Source organism: Mustela nivalis, assembly GCF_964662115.1.
Source record: "Mustela nivalis genome assembly, chromosome: 7".
Taxonomy (NCBI): Eukaryota; Metazoa; Chordata; class Mammalia; order Carnivora; family Mustelidae; genus Mustela; species Mustela nivalis.
The window spans coordinates 135,954,513-135,968,069 of record NC_139026.1 but is presented as its reverse complement, the minus strand read 5'-3'; the positions used below and the strand labels follow the sequence as shown (position 1 = coordinate 135,968,069).

At 42.9% G+C, this 13,557-nt stretch overlaps 1 protein-coding gene across 1 annotated transcript in view; it reads left to right on the top strand.

Moving 5' to 3' along the window:
- The window catches only part of LOC309869549 (uncharacterized protein), a 158,500-nt gene that overhangs the window by 55,025 nt on the left and 89,918 nt on the right, over positions 1 to 13,557 (top strand). The window contains exons 7-8 of the mRNA XM_082740939.1: positions 1,083 to 1,200; positions 10,346 to 10,506. Of these exons, the coding sequence (XP_082597065.1) occupies positions 1,083 to 1,200; positions 10,346 to 10,401 (174 nt within the window). The 3' untranslated portion in view covers positions 10,402 to 10,506. The remainder of the gene's footprint in view (positions 1 to 1,082; positions 1,201 to 10,345; positions 10,507 to 13,557) is intronic.

Below are 13,557 nucleotides of genomic sequence, written 5' to 3'. Positions count from 1 at the left end.
TTGTGATCTCTGTCTATCAACTAAATTAATAAAATCTTTTTTTTTAAAAGGTGTTTTGAGAGAGAGAGAGAGGGATCACAGTTATATAACTTTTCTTACAGTGTGTTGTAATAATTATTCTGTTTTATTATTAGTTACTGTTAATCTCTTACTTTGCCTAATTTATAAATTATACTTGATCATAGGTATGTGTGTATAGGAAAAAACATGTATATATATAGGATTTGATACTATCCATGGTTTCAGAGATCTGACTGGGGGTCTTGGAACATAATCTCTGTGAGTAAGGGGAGACCACCGTAACTGATCTTTGACACATTGAGTTCCAATATAAAGAGCATGTTACCCAAAAGACCCATAAGGCAACCAAATTGGGCAGAAGCCATACATTATATATTTAAAAAAATTTTTTTAAGATTTTATTTATTTATTTGGAAGAGAGAGTCACAAGTAGGCAGAGAGGCAGGCAGAGAGAGAGAGGAGGAAGCAGGCTCCCCGCTGAGCAGAGAGCCTGATGTGGGGCTCCATCCCAGGACCCTGGGACCATAACCTGAGCCAAAGGCAGAGTCTTTAACCCACTGAGCCACCCAGGCACCCCTATATTTTAAATTTTTAATAGAACAATCTCACATTTTTCTAACATCAAGATTTATGAAATTCTTATTCTTTTCTTTCTGTAATGCTTCTGTGTGTCTTCATTTTGAACCCAGGGTCTATGAAATAAAGTACATTTTACTTCTTTGATTTTCTTCCTTTTAAATTCTACAGACATTGTGAATACTGAAGTGTTAAGGGGAAGTTATGTTCTAATTGCTACAAGTATGTGATTCTGTCATTAGAATAAGAGATGTGTTGGTTTTCTCTACCTTCCTTACACATTTTCTGAGTGCCTGCCTTTCCAGGATTGGTCTCCAGGAAATTATACGACAGGATGAGTCGTGGTCGCAAAGGATTTAATCTCTATCACAGACTAAAATCTTATAGAAACAACTTGAAAAGGCCAGGGTTAAGTCAAATTAGTGTTCCTGGATGCATTTACTCCTTTCTAAGTCCTTAACTGAAGAATCATTTTTGCCACTTAGGTTCTATGTGAACTTGGGCAAACAGGAAAAACGTGTCTCATCTGCCTAGTCGGTTCCAGTTGCTTTATTTTCCATCTTGTTCGCCCTCTGCTGGTTTTTCAGAAGAAGAACATGAATGGTAAGAACTAGATTCTCTGACGCTGTTACATTTTTCTTGTTTTGTTTTTGTTTTGGGAAGTCAAAATTCCAGTTGACCCCCACCACACACAGGCAAGTCATAAAAGATGTTGAAAGAGGGGCTCCTGAGTGTCTGCCTTCAGCTCAGGTCGTGATCCCAGAGTCCTGGGATCAGTGCCCTATGTCAGGCTCCCAGCTCAGTGGGGAGCCTTCTTCTCCCTCTCCTCCCTACCCTAGTGCTCTCTCTCGTTATCTCTGTCTCTCAAATAAACAAATAAAATCTTTTTGAAAAAAGGATGTTGAAAGAAGACATGTGCATTTTAATGGATTATATTAACTTGATTAGATTAATTTGAATTCCCCTGCATATTTGGAGATCTGACATAGGGCAGAAGAAAACCCTCCTTAACCTCTTTTTATGTACCTCTTACTGTTTAATCTTCAGCTATGGATTTTTTCATATGCATAACTGCACTTACATTATAAATTCACGGAGCAGAATGCACATGAATATATATATATTCTGGGATATATATATTCTGGAACCCTGCCAATCTGGGGATCCCAAAGCTGAAAGCACCCCAAGAGAATGAAAAAAAAAAAAAACCCAAAAACACAGACCTTGACATTTCGTACTTATTACTAGACTCATTAATTCAACAAAACGTAATAGAATGTTTTCAGAACCCTAAAAGACTCCAGTTTACCCAAATTCTATACAGTATTATTCTAGGAAATCCTCAAAGCATGTAGGCATTATGATAACAGTATTCATTTGAGAACCAATTACTTCATGTTCTGGTCTGCCTGAAGAAAGTACTCAGGACAGCAAAGCACAAACAGGGCAGTTATATGCCCTGACACCAGACTTCACCCTTTTTTTTTTTTTTTTAAGATTTTATTTATCTGTTTGACAAAGAGAGAGAGACAGCAAGAGAAGGAATACAAGCAGGGGAGGGAGAAGCAGGTTTCCCTCTGAGTAGGAAACCCGATGTGGGACTTGATCCCAGGACCCTGGGATCATGACCTGAGCCTACAGCAGACGCTTACCCCACTGAGCCACCCAGGTGCCCCACTAGCCTTCTCTCTTTACAAAACTTGTTTTTCTTTGTCAGGCACCCTCTTTTGCTAAGAGCACCACTGTACGTTGGGAAACTGCCCTTTCTCCTCCATGTGATTCTAGGGGGGGGGGGGCTTAATCACACACCTTGGATCCTTGGCCATGGGTTGGACATAGAAGCAAGAACTGAAAAATGACAATATCACACCTCCCTGTGGTCAGAATTACTGGAAAAATGACCCAAACTTGTTTACTCCTTCTTTGGGATTTTATATGTTAATGCTGGTAGAGAGAAGGTGTCTCTTTTCTCTAGCATCACAAATCTGGGACTATGGAAGCTTGAAACTGTCCATGATGCTTTTCTACCTCCACCTACTTCACTTCATGGTAGACACCCAGGATAGTAGATATGGAGAGAAGCAGATGGAATTGAAACATATTTGGAAGTAAAATCTGCTGAAGGATTGAATTGGAGGCAAGAGATGAGCAAAATGGAGGAGTGAAGAGTAATTTCTAGGTTTCTAATTTTGCTTCCTGCGTGACTGTGTTACTGTTTCTTAATATAAAGAGAGAACCAGCAACACAATTGGAGATGAAACCAGCACTGTGGGGTGATGGTCAGGAGTACATGTAGACTTTTAAGGATATCTATGAGGTAGGCAAGTGGAGATCTTAGGTATGCAGTTGGATATGGACTTTGGAGTTAGGGGAAGAGATTTGAGCTGAAGCTATTAATGGGAGTTGTAGTGTATAAACTGTATATAAAGATACTAGAGGGGTGAGAATATTTAAATACGGAAGATAGTGAAGAGAAGAAGACCCAGGACCAAGTTTGGAGAAGGATCAGATGTCAAATATTAATAATTGAGCAGGGAAGGAGAGCTTAAGCTGAGGACACTTAACAAGGGAGTAGTAACAGGAGAAAAAAATAGAAAGAAGATAGGGCATCAGAGAGCTGGAGAGAAGAGTTTGGAGAGAGGATAGTAGTCAACTAAGTCAAAAACATTTGAGAATTAGGGAGGTTTGAGGTTGGAGACACATGGATGGGGTTCAACGCCAAGGGCATTGGTGAAGTTTATGAGCACTTTCCATATAGTTGAGTAATGGGCATGGAAACTAGTTCAGGGTAGGTGAGAGATGAGAGGTCGTGACGTACATTGTAGCTGGCATTGTATGTTCTTTTACCCCATCCCTTATACACACCCCTCCCACACACAAACACACCACAGTACAAACACATAGCAGTACCGATAGACTTTCTTAAAAATACTTGAGAGAATATCCTCGTATCCCCTGGCAGAAAAATTCATCCTTGGGGTATTTAACTCTGAAACCATTAGAGCCCAGGATGATGAAGATCTTAACAAGACTGTTGGAGGGGGTCCTTGAGCACATAAGCAGGGGTGCTACTCTCACTCCTGCCTCTTGATTCTCCGATCCATATACAGTCAATTATTTGGGGCACGCAGTATTTAGGGTAGTTATGTTCTGTAAGGTCAGCACTAATCCCGAATTAGCCAATACTAAACTCCAAGGGGAAATACATGGTTAGGTTCCTGCGAGCTTCTGGTCACAGCATTTTCATCAACCAAAACACTCGTTCTATGAATTCATTTGCCAACATCCTTGGAAAACAAGTCAGTTTCATCAGCATTGGAAACCTGTTCTTCTACATATAATTCTTTTCCTACATAACACTTAGCAGGCATTTAAAAAATTCTTCCACAGCCTCTTGATCTGCAGAACCTGCCCCTCATGCAAGGTTCACATTTTTCATGCTATATTGCTTTTTGAAATATGTGAGGAGGCAGTAGCCCAAAAAAGTAACATTTTCTTGACCCTGGGCATTGTGACTGTACATTTCTTTGGCTTTCAGGCTTACAATGCTTTCTACGATGCTCTTTTTTTTTTTTTTTTTTAATTAGTTGTCATCTTTGAATCTACATCCACAGTTGTAGCCCCTTTGTGTAGTTTACATCACACATTATAGATGCTACCCAGGCCACTTTTCTGGAGTGGCCTGACATACAGATCAGAGAACTTCCTTGTCCCTTTTTTTGGATGAGCCATATTATTGATTCCTTAACACCGAACCCGCAGACACAGGGCTGTAACTCAGGCCTGAACAAAGCTTGTTACACACACATTTTTCTCCCTACGGCACACCCCAGCCTTCCTGAGCTTAGGAACGCTAGCCAACGCTTCAGCACTATGCTTGGGGGCTGTTTCAAACAGTGAAATCCCAACAAAAGGCACAGAATGTGAAAAACATGGTTCTACTTAGGCCACAAAAGGGTCGTTTGTTCAGTGTGAGAGCTGAATCAAGAAGACAGCATTCCTTGTTCAGTTTCAGCTGGCAACAAACGCACCGGGCAACTCCAATGTTTCAGCGCTCTGTGCATGTCCTCAGATGCCTGCGAGAGTATGGTCACTGTCGATGTCGTGGTCACAAAGAAATCGCAAGTAGGCAAATGTGCTGATATGGGATCCGCTAACAATGAGCATCGCCTTCACTCTGGCTTTGGGAAGACCAGTGTGTTGGTCCATGCCGGCTGCTATAACAACATGTCATGTATTGGGTGGCTTAAACAACAAACAGGTATTTCTCACAGTTCTAAGTCTAAGGAAAGTCTGAGGTCAAGGAATCAGACAAATTTGGTGTCTGGTGAGTCTTGCATTCTGGTTCATAGATGGCCATCTTTTCATTGTAACCTCACATGGTAAGAGGGGTGAAGAAGCTCTCTGAGTTCTCTTCTGTAAGAACATGAATCCTATTCCTGAGGGCTCCGCCCTCACGATCTACCCACGTTCCAAAGGCCCCAAATCTAAATGTCATCATAGTGGGAGGTTAGGTTTCAGAAAATGAATTTTGCTGGGACACAAGCATTCTATGGAAATCAACACCATATACTGTTAGTTCTAGGTCCATACCAACATCCTATAATGAGGCTATAACATTACAGTCAACAGTCTTTCAGCTGGTGTTAGCAGACAAGTCAGACCCACCTGTAATCCAGGTTCAGAAATGTCCTCTATCAGTCAACTGGATGTAAAAGTGCCCATGAGGTCCTCTGTGTTTGGAGACTGAAGTGGACAGGAGGAGTCTTCTGGAAATAGACTGCAATTCATTTGTGTCTACAGGACCTGCTTGGTTTGGGTTAAATATCTGCTACTTGCATTTGTGCTTCTGGGCGCCTCAAGTATATGGAGAAGTACGTTGGAAATAACCATTTTGTCATGAGTAGTTCTGTAAACAAGGTCACCTCCTGATCCATGGTCAGGCGTTCAGTACCCACCAAGGTTCAATGGCAAGTGAGGAGTTGTTTTCTCAAAACAGGAACTGTAACTAACATAACAGACCATCACTTTGATCTGTAACTTATTACCCAATCATGGTTAACTTCCGGCTCCATATAGACTTCTCTTGTACTGGGTCACACGCAAAGATGGCAACCTTTAAGTTTATACAGTATATGGACTGCGTGAAAGACATGTAAATGTGATATAGGTAGCTGTTACGGTCTGAATGTTTGTGCCCCATTCATCTCTTGTGTTGAAATCCTAACCCTCAAAGATGATGGTATTAGGAGGTAGGGCCTTTGAGAAGTGGGGCTACTGAGGTGCGGAGACCTCATGAATGAGGGGTCCCAGACAGATCCCTGAGAGCTCCTGTGCCCCTTCCATAATAGGAAGCCACAACAAGAAGGTGCAGGCTAAGCACCAGAAGGAGGGCTCTCACCAGAATGCAGCCGCGCTTGATGCCTTGATCTTGGACTTCCCAGCATCCAGAACCATGAAAAATAGGTATTTGTTGTTTATAAGTGTCCCAGGCTCTAGTATTTTGTTATAGCCACCCAAATGGATGAAGGCAGTAGCCCCTGAAATCTACAATGTTCCATCAAGCGTTATGCCTCTTTCTTACTGGTTGGGGGGCCCGTATTTTTATGGGGTTTATCTCCCTCACTTTAGCAGACATTTATCCTAGTTGGGCATCTGAGGAAGTTCTTCATTCTAGCTCACCAGGTCCTATCCATATAAATGTCATCAGAACAGTGGACCTGAAGGATGTTGTGTAGACAGTAGGAATATCAAGTTCCCAGGGGACTCCCTTGAATAAGGACAGGGAGGAAGTGAGGTTACTACTTGTCCCTGCTAGTTTTCTCTGCTTATTGAGTCAGAGGGGAAACAAACAAACAGAAACAGAAAAGCATTTTCTAGATTAACAGCAGCATACCAAGTACCTGGGCCTGTGCTGACTTGCTACTGTAAAAGATCATATCCAGAAGAGCAATTCTAATTAGAGATACCAGCTAATGAGGCTTTGGATAATCCACTGTCATCTTCAAGACCTCTCTTCTCAAAGGCCCCATAGCTGAATTTAAAGGGATTTAATAGAAAGAACATAACTTGATCTTTCCAAGCTTTGAAGAAGGCATCAATTCCGGCAGTTCCTCAGGGATGTGCTGTTGCTTTTTGTTTATGATTTTCAGGGGGGAAGAACTCAAAGGGCTTTCCCTTGGCTCTTCTCACCACAATCGTCCTTATGGCATAGACCAGGGAGCAATGGGGGTGGGAGGCTCTGCTAGTTGCGCAAGGCAGGAAGGAAGATGAAGGATTCTTAGTGCATCTGCTCTTCCATTCAGAAAGCAAAAACTTGCCCCGGTATTTCCCACCAAGTTGTCACGCAATGACACGCACTGACAAAGTCTTACCGCTGATCTCTAGCTGCAAGAAAGGCTGGAAATAAGTATTTTAAATGTCCGCTCTCTCGCGCGGAGAGCCAAAGAAGAGAGTTTTGAGAATGACCCATGGGTTTATGACAACTTTTTGCCAGCCAAGGCCTTATCCCAGCTTTGGAACTCTGTCCCTTGCTGTCAATTTCCCCACGGAACTGCTTATTTCTGCCCTCTATGAACATTCCAGCTCTAGGTAGGAGTCCATCAGGAAGCTTATAGTTTGGTGGAGAAAACAAATGCAGTAGGGAAATGTTTTGCTCTTAAATTGTTTTTCTATTCTTTTACCTTACCATGCCCCTACCAGTAAGAAAGCAGCAGTGGCTTTCTATTCTGCCTTGTCCTTGGGGAAGGGTGGGTCTAGGCTAGCAAGAAGCACTCATTAGTCAGCGTTGCCTTTTGAAATACAATTTTATTTATTTATTTGAGAGGGAGGGAGAGAGAGAGAGAGAGAACGAGTGAGCAAGCACAAGGGGCAAAAGGAGAGAGAAAAGCAGATTCCTTGCTGAACAGGGATCCTGATGCCAGGCTCCATCCCAGGGCTGTGGGATCATGACCTGAGCCAAAGGCAGACGCTTAACCGACTGAGCCAGCCAGGCGCCCCTCGAAATAAAATTTTAAACTCCTTCATTAACATATCCATCTGAGAGGCAAGCGCTTTTGATTTTCAAGAAGTAAGGTTTGGGTCAGAGCGAAAATGTATGTCTTCGAAAATCAAGGCTCCAGAGTCTAGAGTACTGGAGCAAATAGCCTATTAAAAATCATACCTATCATGAAGTAAGAAATCAGTTCTTCCCGGGCCCCATGGGAGCACCTTGGGGAGACTAATTAAAGTGAGAGTAAGTTGGGTGCCCGAGGAGCACCTTCCCACCTTCAAGTTTAAAACTCCCCCTCCCAGGATAATAACCCCTGGGAAAGGAGAGCCATAAACACCCTAGATGTTCAAGAAGCTTACAGGAGCCTTCCAAGCCAGGTACATCCCAGCTGGCTAACCTCTAAGGAAGCCCCACATCCAGCTTTGCTTGACCTTCGCTTTGTATCAGTCTCGCTTCTTTGATCACGGACCCTAGCCACTGCCTCCTGGCATTTATACCTGCACTATCTCCCCCAGGGCTCTGGAGCTCTGACCTGTTTCCTTCATGTCACTGTGTGGGGTGCAGGATTCTTGTGGGCTGCTCTCGGGCCCAGCTGCTTGGATGCCACCAATGGCAGCCCTCGACACCCCAACCATGGTGAGAGTTCCCCCTCCTCTTCAGAGGCCAAGGAGAACTGGAGAAAGGTACAAGGTCCAGACACTCCCTCCTTCAATGTCAGGATGTTACCTGGGTCACCAGGAAACTTCGATTCTACGGACAGAAAAAGGTTAGCAGAAACAAAAGGGATGAGATCTTAAAACTGCCTGAACGTTTACTCAAGAAGAGTAGATTAGGGGCACCTGGGTGGCTCAGTGGGTTAAGCCTCTGCCTTTGCCTCAGCTCATGATCTTGGGGTCCTGGGATTGAGCCCCGCATCAGGCTCTCTGTTCGGCGGGAGCCTGCTTTCCCCCCTCTCTCTCTGCCTGCCTCTCTGCCTACTTGTGATCTCTCTCTCTCTCTGTCAAATAAATAAATAAAATCTTAAAAAAAAAACAAAACAAAAAGAAGAGTAGATTAATCCAGAGGTGACTCCAAAGTGGTGACAATATGTGTTTCGTGATACGCATGGCTCTGTGGCTCCATGGTTAGTTGAGTTTTGTTACAGAAAGCAAAGAAAGTTCCCTTTGCTACACATTGGATTGTGACTATAAATTATATGCCCTCTTCGCAGGCATGTTAATAGAGAACTACAAAATAACATGATAATACAGTAAATCAGGCGATTTTTTGAAAGCAGTGGAGACTGGGGCTCCTGAGTGGCTCAGTTGGTTAAGAGGCTGACGCAGTCTCGGCTCAGGTCATGATCTCACAATCGTGGGGTCACGCAGTCGTGGGGTCATTTCCCCAGTCAGGCTCCATGCTTAGTGCAGTTTCTTTCTCCCTCTCTCTACCCCTTCATGCTTGCTCTCTCTAAAATAAATAAAATATTGAAAGGAAGGAAGGATGGAAGCAAGCAAGCAAGCAGTAGGGACTGAGAAAGGAAACATCTGTCTCTTCCTGGCGGAAATAGGAATTAATTCAAAGAGGGAATTAATTTCAAGCGAGTTTTGATGGTTTAGCAGATATTTGATATGCAAAAAGGGGAGGGGAAAGTATTCGAAGTACAGAGAGTAGCTGCCACAAAGTCACGAAGCCACAAAAAGGCAAGGTGTGTTTTGGGAAATGGCAAGACATCAGGGTGGTTAGAACATGAGTTTTGCAGAGCAGGGGCAGACGATGATGCCAGGGAGCTATACTGGAGCCTTCCCTGGTGTTCTTAGTCGTCAAATACAACGATCTGCCCAGAACAGAAGCAGCTAACATCTCTACCTGGAGGTTGCTCAGTTCCACTGGTCTCTTCACAGGGACACTCTGGAGGATGGAATGCAGAGAGAGGGACCAGGCCCCAGGAGGCCTGTGGGGAGGCTTACAGCAGCCCAGGTGGGTGAGGCCAGCCTCCACCAGCACGTGGTAGCAGGAGAGAAAAAAGAGACCAGATCCCGGAGGCATTTCTGCAACAGATTAGCTAGGATTTGACAGCTGACTCCATACAGGGTATGGAAATGGAAGAGAAATGGAAGGAATTAATCAGAGATCTCTGCTCTTGGTGGATGGTGATGTCTTCACTTCGGGAACAGAAAACAGGAAAAGGAAGTTTCAGGGGACATTATAGTAAGCACATGCATTCATTTAATAAGTGTTTATTGAGGATTTCCAATGTGCCAGACACTGTGCCAAGCATGAGAGAACCAGACAGCCTCTGCCCTTGTGAAGTTCACGGGCTACTGTGGACTATTAATATTAGGTAAAATATGACTGCATAATTAATTCATCGTAGTTGTGAAAACTAGGACAGTTAATGACACCTGTGACAAATGTGAGGGAAAGCTCAGAATCAGGAGACAGTCTACGTTACGAGTGAGACCTAACCTGCTTGAGGGAGTCAACCTTGAGAAAGGGACTTCTGAGGGGAGCTCTATTTTTCTCCACAAACAGTGACTGAGTGGAGAGCATTTCAGACCTAGGTAAAGCTGCAAAGCAGAAGGGAATTTTTTGGGATAAAGAAACCAAAGGGTACTCAACGAACAAGGGGGAGGGACCATTAGAAGAGGCTGGACTGTGGGTAGAGGCTAGGAGTCAGACACAGCATTTTAAGTTATGTTGATGGCAAGGTCCTGATCTAAATGCATCAAAGTGTTTTTGGGAGAGAACATAAAAGGATTTTCATTTCTATAAAAGTCTGCAGCTGGTGTGTGAAGAATGGATTAGAAGAAGTCAAGAATATAACAAAGTGAGACCACCCAGAAGAACAGGGTCCAGACTGACTCGCAAGCAAGGCTCGAGAGTGGAACGTGGAGCAGATGAACCAGCGTGGAGAGCACGCCATGAGCACCAAACGGGTTTGCTGGCACTGGGGGGAGGGGGGCAGATCAGAAGTCCAGTTATATGTGTGTGGATTTTGACCTGGACTGGAAATATAACTTACAAAGTCATTAGCATGTAATTTGAGCCAAGGAAAGGGATTCTGTTGCAGAGGGAGAAATGAAGGAAAAACCTGAGACAATATACTTCAAGGCATTTCAGTATATAAGGTTAAGACAAGGAGGACAAGCCGACAAATGATACCAAGAAAGGGCAACCAGGCATTTAAGAACCAAAATAGGACAGCATAGCATCAGAGAGGCAAGGAAAACAGTTCTTCATGAAGGAAGAAATTAACCGAGTCGTGGGGGCAGACGCCAGATTGCGGGGGGTTGAAGAATGAATAGCAGGTGACAGGAGGCAAGGAGTGTAGCCAGTGGAAGGGAATTCGAGAATGTTGGCTGCGAAGGGGTGAGATTTCCATTTTGGACGCATTGAACTGGATATGCTCATATGGTGTTGAAGTGGTGAAGTCCAGAAAGAGCCAGATCTAGGAAAAAAAACTATGGCTGATGGACATGTCTTGCATGCAGAAATAGATTCGGTTTGCAAGAGTGTAAGCGGTGTGGAAACCTGAGGTTAGATGAAATTACCAGAAAGAGCATGAGGCGCAGCAACATAAGGCAGAAATGGAGACAGAGGAAAGCAAATGCTTAAAGGGGAAGCCAAAAGAAGCAGAGCCTGGGGACAGGGAGATGAATAATTGGCAGAGAGGCAGGAAGAAAAGCAGGAGAGCGTGAGCTTGAAGGCTAGAAAGCCTGGAGTTTCAGGAAGAGCAAAATGCTACAAATAAGTCAGAGCAAGATCAAAAACCAATCTTTGGATTTAACGTTTGAACGTCATTTAAGACTTTAGTATGATAAATTTCTGTTGTGTTTTACAGTTAGAAGCCAGATCATAAGGGGTTCATTAAAATATGGAGAAGTTAGCGGGGAGCCTGGGTGGTTCAGTCAATTAAGTGTCTGCCTTCGGCTCAGGTCATGATCTCATGATTTCAGGGTCCCGGGATGGAGCCCCGTATCGGGCTCCCTGCTCAATGGGGAGTCTGCTTCTCCCTCTTTCTCTGCCCCTCCCCCCAACCTGTGCTCAGTCTCTCTCTCAAATAAATAAATAAAATGTTTAAAAATTGGGCGCCTGGGTGGCTCAGTGGGTTAAAGCCTCTGCCTTTGGCTCAGGTCATGATCCCAGGGTCCTGGGATTGAGTCCTGCGTTGGGCTCTTTGCTCAGCAGGAAGCCTGCTTCCTCCTCTCTCTCTCTCTGCCTGCCTCTCCACCTACTTGTGATCTCTCTCTCTGTCAAATAAATAAATAAAAATCTTTAAAATATAAAAAAAAATTATTGAGAAGTTAGGTAAATAAAAGCAATGAGCATTGACTCTAATGAAAGAAAGTTAGCAACATATATAATGGAAAACAATGAATACTTGTAATATTAATACATTACTACTATATCAATATAATGCTATTTTTAAAAGCATCTATTAGGGGCACCTGGGTTAAAGCCTCTGTTTTCAGCTCAGGTCATGGTCCTAGGGTCCTGGGATCAAGCCCTGCATCGGACTCTCTGCTCAGCGGGGAGCCTGCTTCCTCCCCCACCGCCCCCGCCTGCCTCTCTGCCTACTTGTGATCTCTGTCTCTCAAATAAAGAAATAAAATCTTAAAAATAAGCATCTATTAATGTTACTATTAGTTAAATTAAAAGAACTATATAATTATACTAAGTATTAATTTATATCTGCTAATATTAGTAAATTAATGTGATCATTTTATACATAGTCCACATTAAATAATCTATACATGATTCTTTAACAATGTATAGATTACTTATACATTCTATTACGTGATTCATCGCATTGCAGTGATCCCTCCTATGTGCAGGGACACATTCCAAGACTCCCAGTCTGGGACGTCTGAAACTGTGGATAATACTGAATTTATATATATATATATTTTTTTCCCAATGATAACATTTAATTTTTAAATTAGGTACTTACTATACAACAATCACTAATAATAAAATAGAACAATCTTAACAATATACTGTAATCAAAGATGTGTGAATGTGGTCCTCCTCTGTCTCTCTAAAAATACTGTACTGTACTCACCCTTCTTTTTGTGATGATGTAAGATGATACAGCGTCTACTTTATGAGATGAAGTGAGGTGAATGATGGAGGCATTGTATCATGGTATTAGGCTGTTATTGACCTTTTGACAGATATATCAGCAGGAATTATCAATATATCAGAAGGAGGGTCATCTTTGACCACGGATAATTGAAGCCATGGGAAGCAGGAAAGAAACCACACATATGGAAGGACTAGTCTATATGGACATATGACTGACACAATCAATATATTGGGTAATATAAATATACGTTAATGTATTAACTATGACTACTTAAATAATTACATTGTTTAATGTAATTAATACTACTGATCAATAAGAAAAAGAATGCTACCCAATCAAGAAGGGGCAAAGACTGTCTATATGCAATTCACAGAAAAGGATTGTAAAGAGGCCAATAGTCATGTAAAAATGGAGTCAACCTTACAATGAGGAAGTGCAAGCAAAAGAGACTATTTTTCTTCCATCAGATTGACCAAAGTTTGAGTTTAATAATGTCCCGTGTGATGAGATCTACAAAGAAAATGTAGGGTGCTTGACCTACAGGTAGGGCAGACATGCTGGGCTGTTGGGGTCAGCCCCATATTGCATGCTTGACCTGTGGCATAATAGCAACTACAGTAGGGAAGGTCATATGGAAGTCTCTGAAATAGATCTGAATTCCCCGGTCAGGACAGTGCAACCAGACCAACATAGCATTCTGGGTAGAACGGCAGAGATTAGTGCCATGTTAAGGATCTGAAACTTAGAGCTGTGGTGGCTCCTATCAGATCTCTAGTTAATCTATCAGAATGGTCCTTGTAGAATCTGGATCCTGGGGAATTACTGTAGACTGTGACAATCTAAACCAACTACAAACCTCAAGTGTAGCGGCCATGCCAAGCATGGTGTCTTTGCTAAGGAA